This window comes from Leucopleurus acutus (genome assembly GCF_964270905.1).
Source record: "Leucopleurus acutus genome assembly, chromosome: 12".
Classification (NCBI taxonomy): domain Eukaryota; kingdom Metazoa; phylum Chordata; class Mammalia; order Artiodactyla; family Delphinidae; genus Leucopleurus; species Leucopleurus acutus.
The window spans coordinates 79,545,424-79,572,340 of NC_139154.1; the positions used below are offsets into that span (position 1 = coordinate 79,545,424).

Here is a 26,917-nt window from a genome sequence, read left to right on the forward strand (position 1 = left end):
AGGCATAAAGAGTGTAAGTAGTACGACAGTTGGGGAGAAACATAAGACTTATTGAGCCTTTTTTTATTATTATTATTTTCTTGAATTTTATTTTAATTATTTTTTATACAGCAGGTTCTTATTACTCATCCATTTTATACACATCAGTGTATACATGTCAATCCCAATCTCCCAATCCATCATACCACCACCACCACCACCACCCTCCACTGCTTTACCCCCTTGGTGTCCATACGTCTGTTCTCTACATCTGTGTCTCAATTTCTGTCCTGCAAACTGGTTCATCTGTACCATTTTTCTAGGTTCCACATATATGTGTTAATATACGATATTTGTTTTTCTCTTTTGGACATACTTCACTCTGAATGACAGTCTCTAGATTCATCCACGTCTCTACAAATGACCTAATTTCGTTCCTTTTTATGGCTGAGTAATATTCCATTGCATATATGTACCACATCTTCTTTATCGTTGATGGGCATTTAGGTTGCTTCCATGACCTGGCTATTGTAAATAGCACAGCAATGAACATTAGGGTGCATGTTTCTTTTTGAATTATGGTTTTCTCTGGGTATAGGCCCAGTAGTGGGATTGCTGGGTCATATGGTAATTCTATTTTTACTTTTTTAAAGGAACCTCCATACTGTTCTCCATAGTGGCTGTATCAATTTACATTCCCACCAACAGTGCAAGAGGGTCCCCTTTTCTCCACACCCTCTCCAGCATTTGTTGTTTGTAGATTTTCTGATGATGCCCATTCTAACTGGTGTGAGGTGATACCTCATTGTAGTTTTGATTTGCATTTCTCTAATAATTAGTGTTATTGAGCACCTTTTCATGTGCCTCTTGGCCATCTGTATGTCCTCTTTGGAGAAATGTCTATTTAGGTCTTCTGCCCATTTTTGAATTGGGTTGTTTTTATTTTAATATTGAGTTGCATGAGCTGTTTATATATTTTGGAGATTAATCCTTTGTCCATTGATTCATTTGCAAATATTTTCTCCCATTCTGAGGGTAGTCTTTTCGTCTTGTTTGTAGTTTCCTTTGCTTTGCAAAAGCTTTTAAGTTTCATTACGTCCCATTTGTTTATTTTTGTTTTTATTTCCATTACTCTAGGAAGTGTATTAAAAAAGATCTAGCCATGATTTATGTCAGAGAGTGTGCTTCCTATGTTTTCCTCTAAGAGTTTTATAGTGTCTGGTCTTACATTTAGGTCTCTAATCCATTTTGAGTTTATTTTTGTGTATGGTGTTTGGTAGTATTCTAATTTCATTCTTTTACATGTAGCTGTCCACTTTTCCCAGCACCACTTATTGAAGAGACTGTCTTTTCTCCATTGTATATCCTTGCCTCCTTTGTCATAGATTAGTTGACCATAGGTGTATGGGTTTATCTCTGGGCTCTCTATCGTGTTCCATTGATCTATATTTCTGTTTTTGTGCCAGTACCATATTGTCTTGATTACTGTAGCTTTGTAGTATAGTCTCAAGTCAGGGAGTCTGATTCCTCGAGCTCCGTTTTTTTCCCTCAAGACTGCTTTGGCTATTCGGGGCTTTTGTGTCTCCATACAAATTTTAAGATTTTTTGTTCTAGTTCTGTAAAAAATGCCACTGGTAATTTGATAGGGATTGCATTGAATCTGTAGATTGCTTTGGGTAGTATAGTCATTTTCACAATATTGATTCTTCCAATCCAAGAACATTGAATATCTGTCCATCTGTTGGTATCATCTTTAATTTCTTTCAACAGTGTCTTATAGTTTTCTGCATACAGGTCTTTTGTCTCCCTAGGTAGGTTTATTCCTAGGTATTTTATTCTTTTTGTTGCAATGGTAAATGGGAGTGTTTCCTTAATTTCTCTTTCAGATTTTTCATCATTAGTGTATAGGAATGCAAGAGATTTCTGTGCATTAATTTTGTATCCTGCAACTTTACCAGAATCATTGATTATCTCTAGTAGTTTTCTGGTGGCATCTTTAGGATTCTCTATGTATAGTATCATGTCATCTGCAAACAGTGACAGTTTTACTTCTTCTTTCCCAATTTGTATTCCTTTTCTTTCTTTTTCTTCTCTGATTGCCGTGGCTAGGACTTCCAAAACTATGTTGACTACTAGTAGTGAGAGTGGACATCCTTGTCTTGTTCCTGATCTTAGAGGAAATGCTTTCAGTTTTTCACCATTGAGAATGATGTTTGCTGTGGGTTTGTCATAAATGGCCTTTATTATGTTGAGGTAGGTTCCCTGTATGCCCACTTTCTGGAGAGTTTTTATCATAAATGGTGTTGAATTTTGTCAAAAGCTTTTTCTGCATCTATTGAGATGATCATATGGTTTTTCTTCTTCAATTTGTTAATATGGTGTATCACATTGATTGATTTGCATATATTGAAGAATCCTTGCATCCCTGGGATAAATCCCACTTGATCATGGTGTATGATCCTTTTAATGTGTTGTTGCATTCTATTTTGTTGAGGATTTTTGCATCTATATGTATCAGTGTTATTGGTGTATAATTTTCTTTTTTTGTAGTATCTTTGTCTGGTTTTGGTATCAGGGTGATGGTGGCCTCATAGAACGAGTTTGGGAGTGTTCCTTCCTGTGCAGTTTTTTGGAAGAGTTTGAGAAGGATGGGTGTTAGCTCTTCTCTAAATGTTTGATAGAATACACCTGTGAAGCCATCTGTCCTGGACTTTTGTTTGTTGGAAGATTTTTAATCACAGTTTCAATTTCATTACTTGTGATTGGTCTGTTCGTATTTTCTATTTCTTCCTGGTTCAGTCTTGGAAGGTTATACCTTTCTAAGAATTTGTCCATTTCTTCCAGGTTGTCCATTTTATTGGCATAGAGTTGCTTGTAGTAATCTCTTATAATCCTTGGTATTTCTGCAGTGTCAGTTGTGATTTCTCCTCTTTCATTTCTAATTTTATTGATTTGAGTCCTCTCCCCCTTTTTCTTGATGAGTCTGGCTAATGGTTTATCAATTTTGTTTATCTTCTCAAAGAACCAGCTTTTAGTTTTGTTGATGTTTGCTATTGTTTTCTTTGTTTCTATTTCATTTACTTCTGCTCTGATCTTTATGATTTCTTCCCTTCTGCTAACTTTGGGTTTTGTTTGTTCTTTTTTCTCTAGTTCCTTTAGGTGTAATGTTAGATTGTTTATTTGAGATTTTTCTTGTTTCTTGAGGTAGGCTTGTATAGCTATAAACTTCCCTCTTAGAACTGCTTTTGCTGCATCCCATAGGTTTTGGATTGTCGTGTTTTCACTGTCATTTGTCTCTAGGTATTTTTTGATTTCCTCTTTGATTTCTTCAGTGATCTCTTGGTTATTTAGTAACGGATTGTTTAGCCTCCATGTGTTTGTGCTTTTTACTTTTTTTTCCCTGTAATTGATTTCTAATCTCATAGCGTTGTGGTCAGAAAAGATGTTTGATATGATTTCAATTTTCTTAAATTTACTGAGGCTTGATTTGTGACCCAAGATGTGATCTATCCTGGAGAATGTTCCGTGCACACTTGAGAAGAAAGTGTAATCTGCTGTTTTTGGATGGAATGTCCTATAAATAGCTATTAAATATATCTGGTCTATTGTGTCGTTTAAAGCTTGGGTTTCCTTATTAATTTTCTGTTTGGATGATCTGTCCATTGGTATAAGTGAGGTGTTAAAGTCCCCCACTATTATTGTGTTACTGTCGATTTCCTCTTTTATAGCTGTTAGCAGTTGCCTTATATATTGAGGTGCTCCTACATTGGGTGCATACATATTTATAATTGTTTTATCTTCTTTTTGTATGATCCCTTGTCATTATGTAGTGTCCTTCCTTGCCTCTTGTAACATTCTTTTTTTTAAAGTCTATTTTATCTGATATGAGTGTTGCTACTCCAGCTTTCTTTTGATTTCCATTTGCATGGAATATCTTTTTCCATCCCCTCACTTTCAGTCTGTATGTGTCCCTAGGTCTGAAGTGGGTCTCTTGTAGACAGTATATATATATATATATATGGGTATTGTTTTTGTATCCATTCAGCAAGCCTGTGTCTTTTGGTTGGAGCATTTAATCCATTCACGTTTAAGGTAATTATCGATTTGTGTGTTCTTATTACCATTTTCTTAATTGTTTTGTTTTTGTTTTTGTAGGTCCTTTTCTTCTCTTGTGTTTCCCACTTAGAGAAGTTCCTTTAGCATTTGTTGTGTAGCTGGTTTGGTGGTGCTGAATTCTCTTAGCTTTTGCTTGTCTGTAAAGCTTTTGATTTCTCCATCAAATCTGAATGAGATCCTTGCTGGGTAGAGTAATCTTGGTTTTAGGTTCTTCCCTTTCATCACTTTAAGTATATCATGCCACTCCTTTCTGGCTTGTAGAGTTTCTGCTGAGAAATCAGGTGTTAACCTTATGGGAGTTCCCTTGTATGTTATTTGTTGTTTTTCCCTTGCTGCTTTCAATAATTTTTCTATGTCTTTAATTTTTGCCAGTTTGATTACTATGTGTCTCCGTGTTTTTCTCCTTGGGTTTATCCTGTATGGGACTCTCTGTGCTTCCTGGACTTGGGTGGCTATTTCTTTTCCCATGTTAGGGAAGTTTTCGACTATAATCTCTTCAGATATTTTCTCGGGTCCTTTCTCTCTCTCTTCTCCTTCTGGGACCCCTATACTGGGAATGTTATTGCGTTTAATGTTGTCCCAGAGGTCTCTTAAGCTGTCTTCATTTCTTTTCATTCTTTTTTCTGTATTCTGTTCCGCAGCAGTGAATTCCACCATTCTGTCTTCCAGATCACTTATTCGTTCTTCTGCCTCAGTTATTCTGCTATTGATTCCTTCTAGTATAGTTTTCATTTCAGTTATTGTATTGTTCATCTCTGTTTGTTTGTTCTTTAATTCTTCTAGGTCTTTGTTAAACATTTCTTACATCTTCTCTATCTTTGCCTCCATTCTTTTTCCGAGGTCGTGGATCATGTTCACTATTGTTATTCTGAATTCTTTTCTGGAAAGTTGCCTATCTCCACTTCATTTAGTTGTTTTTCTAGGGTTTTATCTTGTTCCTTCATCTGGTATATAGCCCTCTGCCTTTTCTTCTTGTGAATGTGGTTTTTGTTTCACAGGCTGCAGGACTGTAGTTCTTCTTCCTTCTTATTGAGCCTTTTTTATATGCAAGACACTGTGCTAAGTATTTTGTGTATTTTACTCATTTAATTCTTACAACAATTCTAAGAGAAATTATCCTCATTTTACAAGTGATAAAACTGAGGTTCAGAGAAGTCTCTTGCTCAAGGTCACATCTTTAATAAGCCAGACCAGAAACAAAACCAGGCATATTTGACTGTTAAGCCTCTACTCTGTCAACTGGTACAGAGTATTATCTCAGCTCAGAAGTGAAGCTGACATTTTTTGACTCTTCGTATCCAGAAAGAAGTAGCATCTAAGTTAGATTTTTGAAAGAATGGTAACATTCCATCAGTTACATAGGAAAAAAAAAAAAAGACTGAAACAGATGGAGTAGCTTGAACAAAAGTATATAGGTAGGAAATATGAGATTTGTTCATCAGCTGTCCTATAGTATTGAATAGAAGGATATTAAGAAGTAAGGATGAGAAATTAGATTGGAGCCTAGTAATGGAAGATCTTAATTTCCATGACAATACTTAATCTTCATTTAGTAAGGAAAAGATGGTTTTTTGGTTGTCTGCTTTTGTTTTTGTTTTTTAAAGCAGGCTTGTGACGTACATATAAACAGTGCTGTAAAGAGGTCAGTCTGTCTTAAGTGTTTAAAATAGGTCAGTACAGGTTAACACAGGTTGAAATTGGATGGTAAGATTAATAAACAATTTTGGGTTATACTTACCATTGTATTCCCGAAAGCTAATAACCTGACCAGCATATCCAAGGTGCTTAATAAATATTTATTAATTTAGGGACATCACTTATGATGCTTTTGCATTTGAATGGATGAGAAATAATGAAGACCTGAACTAGGGTATGTGAAAAGCAGCAAAGATATAATAGACGTAACAGATTTAGTTACTAGCTAGATGGAGTTCGTAAAGGGAAGGGAGTAATTGAAATGCCCTAGACCTTTTAAATTGAGTTATGAGCGGGATAATGTTTTATTTGTTAACAAATATTTGTTGAGTGCCTACTACATACCAGACACAGTTCTAGGATCTAGGGATATAGCAGTGAGTAAAACAGATTTTAAAAATTCCTGCCCTTGTGACTAGTGGGTAGAGACAGCAATAAACAACTAAGTCAAATATATAGTAAGTCACAAGGTAATAAGTGCCATAGGAAGAAAATAAAGCAGGGAAGAGTGTTGCAGAGTGCCAGTGGTAGGAAATGGGGTTACAGAGCTACACACAGGGAAGGCCTCTCTGAAGGAGATAAAGGGGGTAAGCTGAATGAGGGAACTGCTGGAGGCATAGGGAACAGCAGAACTGCATAAGTGGCAGTGTGCCTGGCATGTCACATGAACGACAAGAGGCCAGTACGAATGGAGCAAAGTCAGAGTACCAGGAGATGAAGGAGGGAAGAGTACAGAGTGTAGATGGTATAAGCCTTGTAGACATTTTAAAGAACTTTGGCTTTTATTCTGAAATGCGAAGCCATGGCAGAATTTTGAGCAAAGGAGTGATATGATTTGACTTAGGTTTAAAAAAAAATCTTTTTCCTGAGAATGAATTTTAGGTAGAGCTAGGACCAAAGAGACCAGTCTGGAGAATCAAGAGGCCGTTATAATAATTCAAGTGGGAAATGGTGGTGGCTTGGCTCTGGGTCACAGTGATGCAGGTTCTGAGGTGGGTCACATTCTGGATATTTATTTGAAGGTAAAGTCAATAAAATAAATACAGAGAAATCACATGGAACAACTGGTTTGTGAATGATTATCATTCATTTCATTAGAGCTATATTGAGTTTGGTTGTGCCAGTGGGACATTCAAATGGAACTTGAGAAAGTTTCAGAAAGCAGTTTAAAAGGCAGGAAAGGATCTTAGGAAAGAGGTGAAAAATGAAATATTTAAGCGTCATCCACATAAAAGTGAGAGTTGAAATAGTGTTAGTGGATGATATTACTGTGGTAGAGAGAAAGAGGAACTAAGATGGAAACCAGGAAGAGCAGAAGTAGAACTATGTTAATCCTGTGTTATAGAAGTGAAGGGGAAAGGAGGAAATTTCAAGAAGGGGGAGAAGGATGATGCCTGGTGTCAGATGCTGTAGTAAGATAAGATCGAGAATTGAAAAAAGGTCATCAGATTTGGCAATTGGAGGTCATCAGCTCCAGCAAGCAATTTTAGTAAAGTAGAGGAGACAGAAACCATGGAAGAGTATAAAGGGTATATAAAATCAGAAGGTGTGAAAAAAGAAAAGATGAACAATGAATGGAGGAAGAAAAATCAACAGGCTGCTTGGGTAAAAGCAAGTTGATGTGGTAGTTTTCCGTTTTTTTGTTGTGCTTTGTGTTTTATGAAGTAAAATCTGGGAATGTTTTTAGGCTGAAAGAAAGGAGTCTGTAGAGAAGGATTGATTGTCGAGGAGGGAGAAACAGGAGTCAAAAGATGAAGCCTCCTGTAAGAGGTGGGAGAAGATACGATCCAAGGCAGGTGAAAAGGAGGGGCGATTTTTTTATCTGAGGCCAAAGAGGGAGCAATGGGTAATGATACTAAGAGATTTTTGAGGAAAAGCGGAACTGAGGAAGCTTAGGCCCTATGACTTCTTAGCTGCTTAGGACAGGGGTCAGCGAACGATAACCTGTCAGCAAGATCTGCCTTGCTCCTGTCTTTGTACAGCCCACAAACTAAGAATGGTTTTTACAGTAAAATCCAAAAGAGTACTGTTTGTGACATGTTAAAATTATATGTAATTCAAATATCTGTGTCCATTAGTAAAGTTTTATTAGAACACAACCACATTCATTCATGTATGTATTGTTATGGCTACTTTTGTACTGAAAGACCAGAGTTGAGTAGTTTGTAACGTAGAGATCCTATCTATGTTGGCACTCTCATTGCTTTGCACTTGTTCTGCACACTGCAGATCTCAGTAACATAACTTGGCAATGTGTTGAGTGCCACATGTACTGTTATACTGCAATATATATTTTTGTTATGAGTACGTACATGCCACAAAGAAAAGAAGAGTGAAGTGGACTTTGAAAGTCACACTTTTAAGGCACAGTATAGTCTGGATTATTTTGTTACTGAATTAGGTGGTAAACCATTATTACATTTATTATGCAGTGACAACATAGCTATGTTAAAGGATTACAATATATTGCGTTGGCCAAAAAGTTCCTTTGGTTTTTGTTGTGTTTTTTTTAAATTTTATTTATTTATTTTGGCCGCATTGGGTCTTTGTTGCTGCATGCAGGCTTTTTCTAGTTGCAGTGAGCGGAGGCTACTCTTCGTTGTGGTGCACGTCTTTCTCACTGCGGTAGCTTCTCATTGAGGAGCACAGGCTCTAGGCACATGGGCTCAGTAGTTGTGGCTTGTGGGCTCTAGAGCGCAGGCTTAGTAGTTGTGGCACATGAGCTTAGTTGCTCTGCGGCATGTGGGATCTTCCCGGACCAGGGCTTGAGCCTGTGTCCCCTGCATTGGCAGGCGGATTCTCAACCATTGCGCCACCATGGAAGTCCTCCTTTGGTTTTTAAGTAAAAATAAAAGACACATTTTTCATTTTCACCAAGAACTTTATTGAACAACATATTCACCATTTTGTTCCACTACCTTCTGCCATTTTTCAGGCAACTTCATAATTCCATCTTCCCAAAACTTTTTATCTTTTTGAGCAAAGAACTGTTCCAGGTGCCTTTTACAGTCTGCCAGGGAATTGAAACTTCTTCCATTAAGAGAATTTTGTAAAGACTGAAATAAATGGAAATCTGAATGAAGGTGCCATGTCTGGTGAATACCATGGATAAATCAGAACTTCCCAGCCAAGCTCTAACAGCTTTTGCCTGGCCATCAAAGAAACATGTGGTCTTGCGTTATCCTGATGGATGATTATGTGTTTTCTGTTGACTAATTCCGGACGATTTTCATAGAGTGCTGCTTTCAGTTGGTCTAATTGGGAGCAGTACTTGTTGGAATTAATCGTTTGGTTTTCTGGAAAGAGCTCATAATAGAGGACTCCCTTCCAATCCCACCTTATGCACAACATCACTTTCTTTGTTTTTTTTTTCTTTTTTTAATATTTATTTATTTTTATTTGGTTGCACCAGCTCTTAGTTGCAGCTCACGGGCTCCTTAGTTGCGGCTCACCCACCCCTTGGTTGCAGCACATGGGGTCCTTAGTTGTGGCATGTGAATTCTTAGTTGTGGCATGCATGTGGGATCTAGTTCCCTGACCAGAGATCAAACCCAGGCCCCCTGCATTGGGAGTGTGGAGTCTTAACCACCGCGCCACCAGAGAGGTCCCAACATCACCTTCTTTGGATGAAGACCGGCCTTTGGTGTGGTTGGTGGTGGTTTATTTCACATGCCCCACGATCTCTCCCGTTCCACATTATTGTACAGTATCCACTTTTCATCGCCCATCATAATTTGTTTTAAAAACGGAACATTTTCATTACGTTTAAGTAGAGAATCACATGTGGAAATATGGTCAAGAAGGTTTTTTTCTCTTAACTTACGTGGAACCCAAACATCAAAGCGATTAACATAACCAAGCTGGTGCAAATGATTTTCAACGTTTGATTTGGGTATTTTGAGTATGTCAGCTCTCTCCCGCGTGGTGTAACATTGATTGTTCTCACTTAATGTCTCAATTTGATGGGTATCAACTTCAACTGGTCTACCCGACCGTGGAGCATCATCCAGCGAGAAATCGCCAGCACGAAACTTCGCAAACCACTTTTGACATACGTTCGATCAGTCACAGCACCTTCTCCATACACTGCACAAATCTTTTTTTGCACTTCAGTTGTGTTTTTACCTTTCTTGAAATAATAAAGCATAATATGCCGAAAACGTTGCTTTTTTCCTTCCATCCTCAATATTAAAATGGCTACACAAAAATTCACCAAATTTGATAAGTTTTTTTTTTTTGCTAATATAACAGCTGTCACAAAACAGTCTAACAAAATTGTTTCAAATGAAGTTAAAGACAACTAAGCACTACTAGAGCTATCTTACAGAAAAAAAACAAACTCTTTGGCCAACCCAGTACATCAACATTAGCAGACTGAGCACTCTTCACAATATTCCCAACTCACAGGAAGTCAACAGTCAGAAAAATTAGAAAATTTAAAATGGAATAGCTCATCATAGCAGAATTTCCTCACCCAAAAGGGGTCAGGGGAAGGAGCAAAAGAAGGGGCTTCCCTGGTGGCACACTGGTTAAGAATCCACCTGCCAATGCAGGGGACATGGATTCAAGCCCTGGTCTGCGAAGATCCCACATGTCACAGAGCAACTAAGCCCGTGTGCCCCAACTACTGAGCCTGTGCTCTAGAGCCCGTGTGCCACAACTACTGAAGCCCGCGCACCCAGAGCCTGTGCTCCACAAGAGCAGCCACCGCAATGAGAAGCCTGTGCACTGCAACAAAGAGTAGCCCCTGCTCGCTGCAACTAGAGAAATCAGGCACGCAGCAACGAAGACTCAACGCAGCCATAAACAAATAAATAAGCAAAAGAAGAAAAAATAAGCCTGCAACGAAAATAAGTTTCTGAGAGGCTCATTTGTCAGATTAGCAAGGAAATCTGTTTACCAGTGGTTATTGCAACAGCCAAGGAAATGTGTCAGAGAAAGTAAATTTGTTTAAGACTGTTAACCTTTCAGGGAGAACAGTTTCTTAAAGAGTATTTGAAACATCATTTTAATAGTCATTTTAAAACAAGGCAGATGAATTCAAATGGATTTACTTGGCTCATGATGACCCAGTAGATATTGTTACTGCTCAGTGGTTTATTGGAAGAGTCAGTGTTGAATTTGAGTGGCTGAAGATGTAGCCTCTGTGAATAGTCTGCATGGAACAACTACAGACAAGAATATCTTCAAAGAATTTGGAAAAAACACTAATCTGCAAAGATACGTTGTGACTGATGGTGGTAAAAATTTGTGTGGAACAGAAAAAGGCTTAGTTGGACAAAATTTACAGTTTTGAAAATATAAGGTTTTTAAAGCCTATAGTTATTCATTGTATTCTTCATCAGCAGGTACATTGCAGAAAATATTTGAATTTGTCATGTGTTACTGAATTAGTAATGTCAAAGGTGAATTTCAGTCACCCTTGTGGACATAACTATTGTAAGTTCTATGAATTTTTGTCAGAAGTAGAAGCTGAAGATCCTGACTTGCCCTACCACACAGCAGTTAAATGGCTAAGCAGTCAGTGGTTAAGTTTTATTACTCTTTTTGAGGGATCAAGGCCAAGACTGATATTTTTCTGAAAAACAAGAACCACCATCAGCCACTCTTAGAAAACGTTTAATGGCTTTGGAAATCAGCTTTTGCTGCAGATTTGGTAATCTTAATGAATTCAACCTAAAACTGTAAGGCAGAATAGCAATTATATTTTGAAACTTACATTGGAGTGAAGTTATTTTGACAACAACTAATATTGTTTGAATCACAAATAATGTCACACTGCTTTATACACCCCCCACCCAGGTTGTCAAAAGTTAAAGAAACAAGATTTCCCTTCCCACATAAATTTGCAGCAGATAGACCTTTCAAGCTCAAACTACAATTCAGAAGTGTTTTTGGACCTCTATGCAAGTGCGAAGGAAATGTCCATGTTTCAAAATCCATTTAACTGCCGTTGAGGAGTTTCCATTTAGTCTTTATTTGGAAGTGATTAGTATCTAATGTAAGGACATGTTAAAAGGTTAACATTGAAGGAATTTAACAGAATTCTACTCTATTCATCTTCTTAGGATGAATATGCTCAATTAAAACCACATGTTCAATGTATTGATATCAGAATTTGGCAATACATATCTATGTGAAAAAACATTTTCAAAATGAAATACCTCAAATCTCATTACAAATTAGCATTAACAGATGAATATTTGCAATTGATATTGATGATAGAAAACACTACATTTGAACCCCAAATTAAGTGAAATATTATCCTATCCCAAAAAGATTCCGTTCTTTGTAGTAGACTTATATTACAAAAAAAGAATTCAATTGTTATATTTTGAATTTTTCATAAAATTTATGGAAAATTTTTTTCTCTCTTTATATAAGAAACTACACAACATGTTCAATTTTGCCTCATGGCCTACAAAGCCTAAAATATTTACTATCAAAAATCTTTTTACTCTACAAAAAAATTGCTGACCCCTGGCTTAAAGTAAGGGAACTAGGATTTGGAGCTTAAAGAATAGGAAAAAGTTTATAATAGGTATCGTAATGAACATATTGTTGATTTTACGTAGTGTTAATTGTGGAATTTACTTTGAGGGGAACTTTTCTCTTGGCAAATAAGTTTATACAGTTTGCAAAACATAGCCACTGAAATATCTTTTTTCTTTTTTTTTTAAGTTTTACTAACCTAATCTTAATTCTTAATTTGGTTTATAGACAATACCAACTGGGCAAGTGGTGAGGATGACCATGTAGTTGCTAGAGCAGAATATGATTTTGTTGCTGTATCCGAAGAAGAAATTTCTTTCCGTGCTGGTGATATGCTAAACTTAGCTCTCAAAGGTAACAAAACATGAATAAATTGGAATTATCTGTGCATTTTTAGAATTTGTAAATGTAATATTAAAAACTGCATTAAAGGATCTTGGTCACCGTTAGTTAACTCAGAAGTAGTTACTAGGATTTCTCTTTGTCAATGTAGACCTTCTAAATCTGGGGGAGTGGGAGAAAAATGTCCCAACAGAGTTGTTCCAATAATATTTCACTGAGATAAGGAAAGATTTTGTTTATATAATCTCTTCTAAACTCAAAACACTTTTAATCACCACCCCAAAACATGAGGTTAGCGCTAAGTGTAACAAATCTAATAAACCAAAGTAATTGTCTAGCATCATCTAAGCATCCCTATTGGTCTTTTATTGCTGGGACTAGTATTGCTTTCTTTTTTACTTGAATAATGTTTACTTTAGAAACTTCAACATGAATATTTAGGAATTACTGTCATGACTTATTAAAGAACCTCAGCAAGAAATTTATAGGCATTCAGGTTAATTTTCAGACGAGATCACTAATAGTTTTTAATGGCTCCAGACAAAATGGCCTTTTCCTCCACCTTTCCCCAGTAATGATCAGAATTTTTGTGGATTTACAAAAAAAAGATTTTTTGTGTATTTGTTGGGATTCAGGTTTGCCACGAAAAGTCACATCTTGTTGGTAAAGATACTAATAACAATAATAACAGCTGTCATTTATAGACTGCTTATTATGTACTAGGGGGAATTCCCTGGCGGTCCAGTGGTTAGGACTCCACGCTCTCACTGCCAAGGGCCCAGGTTCAATCCCTGGTTGGGGAATTAAGATCCCGCAAGCCATGGGGCGGCCAAAAAGAAAGAAAAGAAAATGTACTAGACACTGTACTTTACATATTTCGTTTAAACCTTATAATAATGCTGTAAAGTGAGTACTGTTATTATCCTGTTCCTGTTTTACACATGAGGAAAGCGAGATTCAGAATGAGTAAATTGTCCTGTGTGTTGGAGCTGGACTATGAACCTAGGTTTATCTAACTTCAGAACTTGTATTTTTAACCACTTTGGCTGATTTCCATGTGATCTATTCATGGAAACTTTAGCCTTTTATTGGTGTTAGTCACTCTTTACATAAGAGAAAAATACCTTCAATGTTCAAATCATTAGTTTAATGTGTAAATAACTGAAAAATTTGGATCAAATTTGCTAAATCTCTGCCTCATCTCTTCACACACAAAACCTAGGCTTCCAAGAAAAATTTTTAAATAATAAAATAAAATGTAACTTTTCAAAAATCCTGGCTTTTAGGTATTATACTCATGTTTCTCTTCTAGTGAAAATAGTAACTTACTATTTTAGATTTCAAAAGAATTATTTCTTTTTAAGATTTATTGTTAGAGGAAAATACAGATAATTAGTTTTAATAAATCTAATAAATCTAATTAAAGATTTAATAAATCTAAAGAGGAAAATACAGATAATTAGTTTTAATAAATCTAATTAAAGAATAAAGATCAAATGTGGTTTCTTTCAACTAAATTATAATATTCCAGAAAAATTTTATAGCAGATTATTCTTCAACTAATAGTGCCTTTTAACACTTTGGCTTTGCTTTGTTGCTTTCCTCCATTGCTCAATTAAAATATGTGTGGGCATTTAGAACAAAATCAGTCACAGACATGGTTAATTTAACTTTTTTAAATTATTATTATAGAGTAGTATTAAACATGAAAATGTCATATTGTGCCTAAATTATAGTGTTGAACTAAAACTTAACAGTTAAACAGGTTTTTAAAGACATGGATAAAATAGGTGGGAGAATATCAAAATACAAAACTGAATATTTAAATAATCTTTCCTACTTTAAGCTTAGAGTATTGCCTTTAACTTTTTCTTATGTGGCTATAGGTAACTGAGGTCTTCAATTTTTGCCCACCTTGGATTAAAATTAACATTCACTGTCCTTCAGGATTATACATCACAATCATATAGAATGAATTTTATATTTCAGCTAAAAATATATAAAGAAAGCTGCCTTATGTAAATGTATATATTTATTTTCTATACTTACCCCTAACTTATCCTATTGAGAAGTAATGAGATATTCATTCCTTAAATTTCAATTTAAAATATGAAAGACATTGATGTTAATTTTCATCTTTTGATAGAACTGAATCGTTTTACTCTATGAATGCACCAACTGATGTAAACTTCATGTTCTTCAAGGCTGAAAAAATACTTAGTAAATATAAAATTAAAAGTGTAAGTTGTAAGAAGGGATCCTAGACTTAAACCTACTCATCTTGATTTTTTGAATATTCATGTACACTATTTGTTTATGTATTTTATTATATAAGTGTAACAGAGATTTTACTTAACATTTTATTATCAATATTCTGTTGGACCCTCAAAGTATGTGATAATTACAAGGCTGTCTTTTCTTCCATCAGAACAGCAACCCAGAGTGCGTGGTTGGCTTCTGGCCAGTCTTGATGGTCAAACAACAGGACTTATACCTGCTAATTATGTCAAAATTCTTGGTAAAAGAAGAGGTAGAAAAACAGTGGAATCCAGTAAAATTTCCAAGCAGCAACAGTCTTTTACCAACACAACACTAATTAAAGGAGCAACAGCTGCTGATTCTTTGGATGAACAGGAAGCTGCCTTTGAATCTGTTTTTGTTGAAACTAATAAGGTTCCAGTCGCACTTGATTCCACTGGGAAAAATGTCGATAAACAAGATCTTTGATAACTTTCATGTTTACCTGCAGCTGAACTATACTTCAGAGTACTTTTAAAAAGTTTCTTCTTACAAAGAAATTCATCTTCAATCCAATGAAAACATTTGTTAATGGCTATTCCAGATGTTTTGTTGCTAGAAATTATTAAAGTTGTACACTAGTATGTTGGTCTAGTGACCTGGTTACATTTTATGAGTTGTTATTGGACCATAAGGATATTTGTTTTACCTAGATTTTAAGATTATGGAGACTATCATTACCATCTTATTTAAAACCCTGTGTTTATTGAAAGAATACGATTCATGAACTATAGAATACACAGTTTGCTACAGTAGGGATCACTAATGCATTTTAAAATTCTAGATTAATTGACTTGGAATCCTCAGAAGTTGAGTGACAACATATAAATATCAGAACAGGCAAAAAGGCTAATTTTTCTACAACTTTAAACAGAATAATAAAAATTTTCTGATGTGTATTACATCCAGTATTGGGTTTTTTAGGCAGTAGTAATATGTTTTCACCCACCGACAATTGATACTTTTATCTTTTATTGTATTTTTTAAAAATTTATCTTGGAAAAGTCACTAGAAGCATTGTGAAGGAAATGGTTCCAGGGTGACATATAGCCCTAATTTAGTTTTCCCTGCTAATAAAGAGGCTATAATTTATCTTTTGTACAGATTATTTCCATTTCTTCAGAGGATCATATCCCTTTACAGTATGATTAGTTTTCATCCTGGGTGAATCAGAATACATATATGAAAGATTTACTTTGTTTTCCTGCAGCCAAGACTCAAGTCCTTTGAGTTTCCAACTCAGTTCCAGCAGCAACGATTTTAAATCTTTTCATAGATTCTCTGCTTCTACCTAATATAATTAACTTTTTAAAATTCCATATTCAGGCTGTTCTTTAAACATTGAGAGTGTGTCACATTGGGTACACATTTCTTTTAGGTGTGGTTTTTACCACTGAGACTATAAATACAATGCTGAATTGCCATTTAGAATATGATAGTGCTATTTGACTTGTTTTTTATTTAATAATGATTTTAAATCTAATTAAATTTCAGAACACTGAATATTTCCCCACAAAACTGGAAAATTCATGTACTTGCTGTGATCATCCTACAAAAATAATACTATCAGAAATACAGGGTACAAGAATACATTTACATATATTGTTGAAAACTTGGAATTATTTGATAAAGATTTTGATTTAGTATTTTTATCTTTCTTCTTACAGACTTTATGTTCAACAAGTAAGTAATTCTAGAACAGTTCAAACTAAAACATTAGGAACCAAGTATGTGTATAATCAACATAGAATTTTACTAAAGTCTTCTTGGGAATCTCTCTTTTGAGACAATATAATAACTAATATATCATTTAAAATACAAATGTTGACCTGTGCAGAAAAAGTAATAAGATAGTAAAATCTGTTTATCTTAGGCATATTTTTCTAACACCTGGTTCTTCAAACCTTCAAGTTAAGGGGATTAAGTTACTTATATATTATTTTCCATTTGTGTTCTACAATTAGAGGTTCTGCTTTGTTTGTTAGAAAGTAATTTATGGAAATTTTGTTATTGAAACAATTTTTGATAAATTATTAAATTTAGCATTGAGACATCTAAATTGAATACTAGAAGTGAAGTAGAGGTGAGATGTTGAGTCGGCGCTATTTGGATTAGAAAAGGTGGGTCTTTAAGATAGTACTTGTGATTGCTATTAAAGATGTATAGGGAGGGCCTCCCTGGTGGCACAGTGGTTGAGAGTCCGCCTGCCAATGCAGGGGACACGGGTTCGTGCCCCAGTCTGGGAGGATCCCGCATGCCGCGGAGCAACTAGGCCTGTGAGCCATGGCCGCTGAGCCTGCGCGTCCAGAGCCTGTGCTCCACAACGGGAGAGGCCACAACAGTGAGAGGCCCGCATACTGCAAAAAAAAAAAAAAAAAAAAAAAAGATGTATAGGGAGAAGAGTATAGTACAGAATGAATGACAAAAATAATTTGACTTGGGACATCCCTGGTGGTCCAGTGGTTAAGACTCGGAGCTTCCAATGCAGCGGGCGTGGCTTCCATCCCTGGTGGTCGGGGAACTAAGATCCCACATGCCTGCATGGCATGACCAAAAAAAGAAAAAAATTGACTTTTCTTAGGGTGTTTCTGGTTTTGTTTTGTTTGTTTGTTTTTGGTTAAGAATGCTAAATTGCAGTGTATATTATCTGACTGGTAACTATTTGTGTTTGAAAATTCCTTTTCTATTAAGAATCTAGAAAAGGAATTTAGGACTAGAATAAGCAGAGACATTTTGTAACCTTTTTTAGATGACTAAATGTAATGTTTAAGACTCCAATATTGTTATTTTTAGGAACTTATTTAAGGACTGCTACTTTACAGAAATTACTAACTGAAACTAAAACACTTTCAATTAAATAAAATAATAAATCACAAGTTACAACAAGAAAACAGGTTTCATTTAAAATTTTTTTCTGATTGTAGTTTATCAGTGTAGAAAGGAAAAGGTAGGAGGACTATAAATTTTCATGTTTTAACATTTCATTTAGGTACTTGATTTAGTCTATCAGTGTGTCATAATTATATATTTACTTGAATACTGCTGTCCTTTATCTTGTGCTTTCTTTAATAGAAAAAAGAATGATATTAAATACAGTTAAAATTTTATTTTTAATAGATTGTTAAGTTGCTTTTACTGGACAAATAAAAATATATTAAACTTGATTGACGTTTTTTGAAGACAAACAACTCTTTCCAGGATTGCAATTAATGTAAAAGTCTCTGTATTTTTCTTCATATCATTGTGTATATTAACTACTGCAAACCAATGTGTCTGCTCTATTTCCTTGTGATTTGAAGAAAATATTAAATTTACATTTATATAAAAATTATCTAGAAGGTGAGTTAAATAAAAATAAGGCCTCAAGTCTAGGTTTTGGGAGACCTAGATTCTAGTCTGGACACCACTACTTACTTACTGTAAGATTATTTTTCAGTTTCCTCATTGATAACATTGGAGATAGCTACTACATCTGCCTCACATGAGAGTGCTTTTTTAAAAATATGAAGCACAGTCAAAAGTAAGAGATTATGACAACTACTTATTTGTATTTTTTTTCATGTATATTTAAACTTCTTACATCCTGTTAAAATGTCACAAGGTATTTATATCAATGTAAAATTTCAGATTCACACATAATTAAAAATTAAAATTAGTTCACTTGTACTTATAACTTTGCCCAAAATGTAATTTTAAATTATTTTACTGAATACCAGAACAGCCTAGAAAAATGCAGTGGAATATTTGTTCAACACAAAGAAATTTTGTTTTTTAAGCATTGCCTTTAAGTGTCCTTTCATATTGTATGTTGTTTTTATTTAGCTTATCTTATTTGGGAGAATGAACTGTTCCTTTTAAAGACAGCTAACTCACAAATCCTGTGGGGTACTTACTATATTATGCCCTATGGATAGTTTTTCACATTTAATGAAGAAATGTTTTAGTCTAACTTAACTATGTTTCTCTCCTCATATAAATCGTTTCTTTTTTTAAGGATTTCATGTGCTCAGCATTGACTCAATCATTAATTATACTCTTTATTAATGACAGCAGTATCATTGGTCTAGAAAACCTACACTTTTGTTCTGCTTCATTTTACCTTAATAGTTTTTCTTCATCTCCTGCCTGCAATTCCATACTCCCCACTCTACTATCTTTAATGTTTATCCTTCCAAGCCATCTTCCAAATTTTTGATACATTTCTTTGAAAAACTATATAATAACATTTATTTTGTATAAATTTTAAATAAATGATATTATGGTATAAATTTCATTTTGCTTCTAACTTTTATAAAATAGGTTTTTAAGAACTATTCATGTTACTGTATATAGCATACTTCTGATTGCTGCATATTATTCTATTGTATTCACATACCATAGATTATCTTTTCCTCTAGTCATAGATATTTAGGTTATTTCCAGCTGTTCCCACTTCTACAAACTTGTACATTTCTTCCTATGACCCTGCCCTGTAGTTTCTTTGGTATATATGGCCTAGAGTAGAATGGCTGGGGTTTTGAGTATATGCATATTTAATTTCAGTTAGTAATGCTGGATTGTTCTTGGAGATGGTTGTACCAATTTGCACTTACACGAGCAAGACATGATGATTTCATTTTCTCAACATCTTCAGCAGTACTTGATGTTTTCTGATTGTTGTTAATCTGATAATGTATGAAATTGTATTTTGTTTAATCTGCATTATCTCATTACTAATAAGTCTAAGCATATGCTTTTTAGTCATTCTGGTTTTCCAGTCTATGGATTGCCTATACTTATAATTTGCCCATTTTTCTATTAGACTTTTCTCTTTCTTGCTGATTATAGTACAAGAAATTCTTTATATAGTCTAAATAATGTTTCCTTGTCAGGTTCAGATGTTGGAAATAACTTAGGCTTTTCATTTATTAATTCTTGTCTTTGGTGTCCTTTATGGAATAGAAATTTAAAATTTTGCCCCCAGTTGTTTGTATTTTTTAGGTCTTGTTCTATCAGTGTTATAGTTTTACCATTTACATTTAATATAATTGGAGTTTATTTTTGGATATAGTATAAGGTATGAATCCAACTTTTTCTCCAGCTAATCATTAAGGGAAAAGTGTTATTAAGAAAACCACTTCTCTCTCTCTAGAGGAAAATTATCTTGGATTTACTTTTTCCTTAGCACTATTTCCTTGAAACAGTGGGTTAAGATAAATAAGGAATGCCAGCTGTTTACCCAGCAACATTTTTTTATTGTAAAAAGCACAGGCTTTGAGATTTCTCTGAGTAAGGTACAACTGATAACCAAGCTTGTTCCTCCTTGGGGAGATGTGGAACCCACCTTTAGGGATTTTTACACCATAGTGGTTCCTGTGGCATGTGAGGCTTACCTAAGGTGGATGCTCTCCTCTATATTGCTGTGTTTACAGTGCTATACCTTTCTGGCAAGCTAAGTGACCTTGGTGCCTTTTGGGTCTTGTGAGTGTGAATGTCTGCCGGGTATGCAGAGTAGAGTTGTAAGTTTTTCTAACACCATCTGTTAAATCCATATTTTCCCATTTCATTACATACCAAGTTTCCATAAGCATGAAACTGGGGCTCTCTGTTCTGTTTATTGATAAATATCAATTCCTTTCCCAGTACAACACTTTTAATATAAGTTTGTAATATGTCTTAATAGGTGAATCTATTTGTCCTACTTTGTTAAAATTACCTTAGCTGTTTGTGGATTTTTATTCTATGTATGTATACATTTTAGTATCTATGTATACATTTTAGTATCAGTTTATGAAGTTCCCCAAAACAAGCTGCTGAGATTTTTATTGGAATTGAATTGAATTTGCATATTAATTTAGAATTAACATTTTTACAAGGTCAAATCATCACATTTGTGAACATAATTTTTTTCTTCATTTATTCTGGACATCATGTGTTTATGGGTTTTTTATTTGTTTTTCTGGCTAATTCCTAGGTACTTCATACTTTTCGTTGCCATTGAAAATGGTATCCTGTTATTTCTGATCATGTTGAACTTGATGTTGATCTTGTATTTCCAGCTTTGATGAATGCTTTTTAATTCTAAAGTTATTGATTCTCTTTGGTTGTCTATCTAAATGCAAATGCAAATAATGAGTTGTATTTCTTCGTTTTCAGTCCTTATACCTTTCTTTCCTCTTTATTGTTTCAGCCAGGTTGCCAGTCTGTATTTGACAGTAGTTGTGGTAGCTGGCATTTTTATCTTATTTCTACTTCAGAATCTAAAGTTGCTTTATTAAATGTGATGTTTGCTGGAGTTTTATGCTAGTTAGTCTTTATCGAAAGAAGTTCCCTTTTATTGATAATTTAAATGTGCCTTTGTTTAGATGGTCTTTTGATTTTTGACCTTTAGTAATAGTAATATAGAGTATAACATTGATCTTCTGGTATTGAACCATTCTTGCATTCCTACTTGATGTTATTTTTTTCAATGAAATAATTTGTTTTATCAAAAATACATATAAATGAGCATGGAAGATGATTAATATAAAAGTGGGGTATCATGCAGAAATGTAACTATATTCAGAAGGCAGAATTGCCACTGTTTGATGAGGTGTCCCAGAAGATAAGCTGAAAAGAGGCACTGGGTCATAGTCTGGCTTCGTTGTCTCTGAAATTTTACAAGAGCCTTTTCTGGAGAAAGTAATTGGGCAAGGCCCTGAGCAAATATTGGGAAACCTAGAGTTATCCACAGTTTATGTATTTTCAAATATGTGCCAGCTTCTAGAGCTGGATACTGCCTGTGACACAGGAGGAGTGGGCTGCTTAGACTTTTCCGCTTTTAAGTTCCCTATGGCTATCCTTCAGCACTCAGGAGTAGGTCAAAGCAGAACACTTGTGTGTTCTCAAAAGATCCAGGGAGCAGAAGAAAAGAGCTAAACCATCAGCACATGGTCTCACAAGCCAAGTACAGCAAATAACCTAGGCCAGACTCACCCAGGCACTGTCAGATTTCTTAAAAATAAGGTATACCATAAGAAAACATCAGTTGAAGTCTCTTGAGTCATTCTGCACAAATCTGAACTGGCTGCTCTCTTTGCCTGGTACATAATTACACTGGGTTCTGTATTTTCCGAGGAGTCCTATGATCTTTCTTATTTCTGTACCCTACATTTGCCTCTTTCTTGGTTTACTCTCTTGGAGAGGTAAAGCACATCTAGTAGCTTCCTGAGAAAGGCTGCATGGGAGGTAAAGTGTGGGTCCTTGAATGTCTGAAAATGTCTTTAATTCTAATCTCAATTTGAATAATAGTATGGATATAGAATTCCAAGTTTGCAGTTGTTTTTCTTTGAAAATCTGAAGGGATTTCTCTGTTGTCTCTAGCTTCCATTGTGGCCACTGCGAAGGCTGAAGCTGTTTTGATTCTTGATCCTTTATATGTGCCCTGTTTTGTTTTTGTTTTCCTCTCTAGAAGCTTGTAGGATCCATCCGCGGACATTAATGATTGTAAATTACTTTGTTTTTTATTTATTTGTTTATTTTGGCTGTGCCAGGTCTTAGTTGCAGCATGCAGGATCTTTTAGTTGCGGCATGTGGACTTATTACTTGCAGCATGCATGCGGGATCTAGTTCCCGGACCAGGGATCGAACCCGGGCCCCCTGCATTGGTAGCTTGGAGTCTTACCCACTGGATCACTAGGGAAATCCCTAAATTACTTTGTTTTGAAGTTTCCATTTTCCTACATAGTCTTTTCTTTCCCCTATGTTCCTCTGTGTGTGTGTGTGTGTGTGTGTGTGTGTGTGTGTGTGTGTGTGTGTTTATGTTTTATCTCTATCACAATAAAGATTTTCCTTGGGTTTCTGCTGAACTTTGGCTGCCTGCTTATATTTAAGAATAAGAGTCTGAACAGCTGATTGAAGACTTTGAGCAGATAGGGAGGGCTTGTTGTCGGTGAACTTTGTGTTAAAGGTAGTTTGGAACGCATGACATACGATTTGCTAATATTTCCCTAAATTAAACTTTCTATCCAGTCTCAGGTGGAGTGACCCACCAAACTTACAGAATGGTCAGGAAAACAGAACAGAAAGCACTTTAACTGTAGGTAGGCAGGCAACTCCAATGAGAGTAGAGAGAGAATGGAAAACTGCTTGTGTATAGTTTCTCCTTCCAAACTCACCAATCAGCTAAATCACTCCTTCCCTAAGAAGCTGTTAGTAAAATAGGGAGAGAAGGAGGGAGAAAAAGGCACCAGTGTTATTCTAGAGAAATACTTCCATGTGAAAAAATGGAGTAGAGAATTATGTTAGATTGAACAGTATGTTAAAGTGAATGTATATTTTAGATTTGTCTTCATATTTGCTTTTGGGGTGGTCTCTTTGCTGTTTCTAAGAGAAATATATTTAAAAATCTCCAGTTGTTGATATATTCTCATGGTTTTATCAGTTGTTACTTTGTATATTTTTGCTACCTTACTATAAGTTTTGTACTTAGCATGCTTTCTGTTTCTTTTTTTTATAGATCAGATGTTTCTGCAGGTTTGGAAGCTGTACATTCTTTTTATTCTCGTTGTGGTTACTTCTAACCCATAATTATGATTATTTTTCTCTACCAGCGTTTAAAGTTATCAATGTTGGAGTCTTACGATAACACAAGAATGTTGGCACACACATCCTCCCTGCTTTCTGCAGACACTTTTCCTATTGTCTCTCTGCCCTTATTCTTTCACTTGTTGGTATCACTTGGAGTTTTTTATTCCAGTTAATTTTTTATTTTGAATATTTGCCTAGTAGAACAAATAACTTGTCTGAGGTTACTATTTATCCTTACTTCCTATATGTGTTTTATCCATTCAGTTACATGTTTAACCATCAAACTAATAATCACATGGTTTTAAAAAATCAAATTGTGATTAAAAACACATAAGGAAATGAAGTAGTCACCTGCCTCACTCCAGAGTCCTGATCCCAGTATCAACCACATTTAACTCCTTGCTAATCTGTTTTTATCTTCTTATTTCAAAATAATGTGGTCATCTCACTTTTTTTTTTTTTTTTTTTTTGCTGTACGCGGGCCTCTTACTGTTGTGGCCTCTCCCGTTGCAGAGCACAGGCTCCAGACGCACAGGCTCAGCGGCCATGGCTCACGGGCCCAGCCGCTCCGCGGCATGTGGGATCTTCCCGGACCGGAGCACGAACCCGTGTCCCCTAGCATCGGCAGGCGGACTCTCAACCACTGCGCCACCAGGGAAGCCCTCATCTCACTATTTTGACTTACCAACTTTAGAGGTTATCTATTACCCTCTCCTTCCCACCCCCTGCCATGGAGGATTTGGCTACCTTACACTACCATCCCACACTTCTTCTTACCCATCTTCCTAATATTATTTTAACTTTTAGTCAAGTCAGTGAAAATGTTTGCATTATTGTGACCATGTAAGTGTTGTTTGTTTCTTCTCTATTTCTTATGTAACTCTCTAGTTTTCCTGGTGTTGACATTGCCTTGCTTTTTTATTTGTCTGGTTTCTATGTACTGTACCTGGCTAAAAGGAGTGGTGCCTAATGCTTTCAAAGTGCTGAGACTTTCAGGAGTTCTGCAGTGTAAACAGTCTTAGTTGTCAGAATCCCAGTCTTTGGTATAATTTCATCCCCTCTGCTAAGTCAGTTATTTGCTTACTGCTTCTGAAAGTCTCACTCATTGTTGTCTTCTCTTGGGACTTCCCTGGTGGTCCAGTGGTTAAGACTCCATGCTTCCAATGTAGGGGGTGCAGGTTTGATCCCTGGTTGGGGAGCTAAGATCCCACATGCTGCGCTGTGTGGCCAAAAAACAAAAAAAAAAAAACATTGTTGTCTTCTCTTTATGCTTTGTCCTGGTTGTTTAATACCTCTCATTCTTTTTTTTTTTTTTTTTTTTTTTTGGTCATTTTGGGGGAGATTTTGAGGGGAAAGGAGAACAAGGTGAATAATCTCTTGTATTTAGAAAACAAAGTGGTTTTCTGCAACCATGTGTTATATACCTTTGAGAGAGTTATCCATAGTGCTGCCCATTCATTCCTCCATACCTCCCCCTATTCTGTGTTGAACTCAATTCAACAGGTTTTTCCCACCACCACCACCCCCATCAAAACAACTCTTGTTGAGGTCACTAGTGACCATTACACTGCTTTCCAGTGACCAATTCTCAGTCTTCGTTCTACTTGACTTAAGGTGGCACGGTTGATTACTTCCTCATGCTTGAAAATCTTTTTTCCCTTGGCTTCCAGGACACCATACTCTCCTGGTTTCCCTGCAATATCACTGAACCCTTCTTTTCAGTCTTCATTGCTGGTTTCTCCTCATACTCCCTACCTCTAAATGTTGGAGGACCTCAGAGTTTAGACCTTGGACCACTACTGTATACTCACTTCCCTGATGATCTCACCCAGTCGGGTGACTTACAATACCATATGTTTTGATTACAAAATTTTTGTCTTCGGGCCTCATCTTTTATTTGAATTCCAAAATCATATCTACCTGCCATTTCACTATCTCCACTTGGTATCTACTAGGCATCTTAGGTTTAGTATGCTTAAAAATCCTGATGTTTCCTTCAAAACCTGTTTCTCCTTCATTCTCTTCCATGTGTCACTAAATGGCAACTCCATCTTTTGTTTAGGCCAAAAATTTTGGAATCCTTTCTCTTTTTCATTCATACCCCACATGTATCAGGGAATCCTGTTCGTAGTAACTTTAGAATATATTCAGCATTTAGCCACTTAGCATCTCCACTGCCCCCTCTCTGGTCTAAGCCACATCATTGCTTGCCTAGATTATTGTAATAGCCTTACAACTTGTGGCTCTGCTTCTGCCTTTACCTCACCAGACCTATAGTCTGTTGTCAAGATAGGAACAGAGTGATCCTTTTTTTAAAAACTCTAAGTCATAATACAACACTCCTCTGCTAAAAACTCTCCAGTGGCTTCACATTTGACTCAGTAAAAACTCAAAGTCCTTATAGTGGTCTACACGGTGTTAAGCTATCCGACCCTTTCTACTCTTTGCCTTCTACTTTCCTCCCAGGAGTCACATTGCCCCCCTTGTAGTTATTGAATATTCTAGGCATGCTTCCATAGGAGCTTTGCACATAGCTTTTCTTGTGTCTGGAGCCCTTTTCTCCCAGATATCCTCACGGCCCTCTTCTGCATCTTTGTGGTCATTGCCCAAAAGTCATCTTCTCAGTGAGCCCATCCATGTCACTCTATTTTAAGCTGCAACCCTTTCCTTCTCCCTCTGCATTCCCTTATCCTTCTGCCTTTTTTCTTTGCAGCATATATTGCTTTGTGTCCTCCTGCATCCCCATACTTGAAAGTACCTGGCAAATTTAGGCATTCATTTATATTGAAAGAATGAGTGGATAAATCATAGTAGTTACCTGTTCCTAATACTCTCAATGTCAAAACGTTTCACTATAAAAAGAGCATATACGAGTGTTATGAAATTAACACTAATGTTAATGGTAAATGACAAAATCAGTGCAAGGTAAGTTAATGGCTTAAATTCATAACTACTAGCTACAGTATGCAATATTTCCCTAGATATGTATAATTCATCAATGTTTTGTTGCTTCTACCAAGGGTTAGGAACTAGGCTGCACAGCCGGAGGTGAGCAGCAGCAAGCAAGCAAGCGAAACTTCATCTGTATTTACAGCCGCTCCCCATCGCTCACGTTACCACCCGAGCTCCACCTCCTGTCAGATCAGCCGTGGCATTAGATTCTCATTGGAGCGCAAACCCTACTGCGAACTGTGCATATGAGGGATCTAGGCTGCACGCTCCTTATTAGAATAATGCCTGATGATCTGAGGTGGAGCTGAGGCAGTCAGTGATGCTAGCGCTGGGGAGCAGCTGCAAATGCAGATTATCATTAGCAGAGAGTTTTGACTGCATAGAGACCATAATCAATCAATTGCTTGCAGACTCATATCAAAACCCTATCAGTGAGTGGCAAGTGACAATTAAGCTGCATCTGGTGGCAGGCTTTAAATCAGAATCTGACACTAAT

At 35.9% G+C, this 26,917-nt stretch overlaps 1 protein-coding gene across 1 annotated transcript in view; it reads left to right on the forward strand.

Annotated features, from left to right (window-relative positions):
- PEX13 (peroxisomal biogenesis factor 13) overlaps positions 1 to 18,882 on the forward strand; it is a 36,418-nt gene extending 17,536 nt beyond the window's left edge. The window contains exons 3-4 of the mRNA XM_082851808.1: positions 12,511 to 12,636; positions 15,053 to 18,882. Coding sequence (XP_082707934.1) covers positions 12,511 to 12,636; positions 15,053 to 15,351 — 425 coding nt within the window. The 3' untranslated portion in view covers positions 15,352 to 18,882. The remainder of the gene's footprint in view (positions 1 to 12,510; positions 12,637 to 15,052) is intronic.
- The last annotated feature ends 8,035 nt before the right edge of the window (positions 18,883 to 26,917 follow it).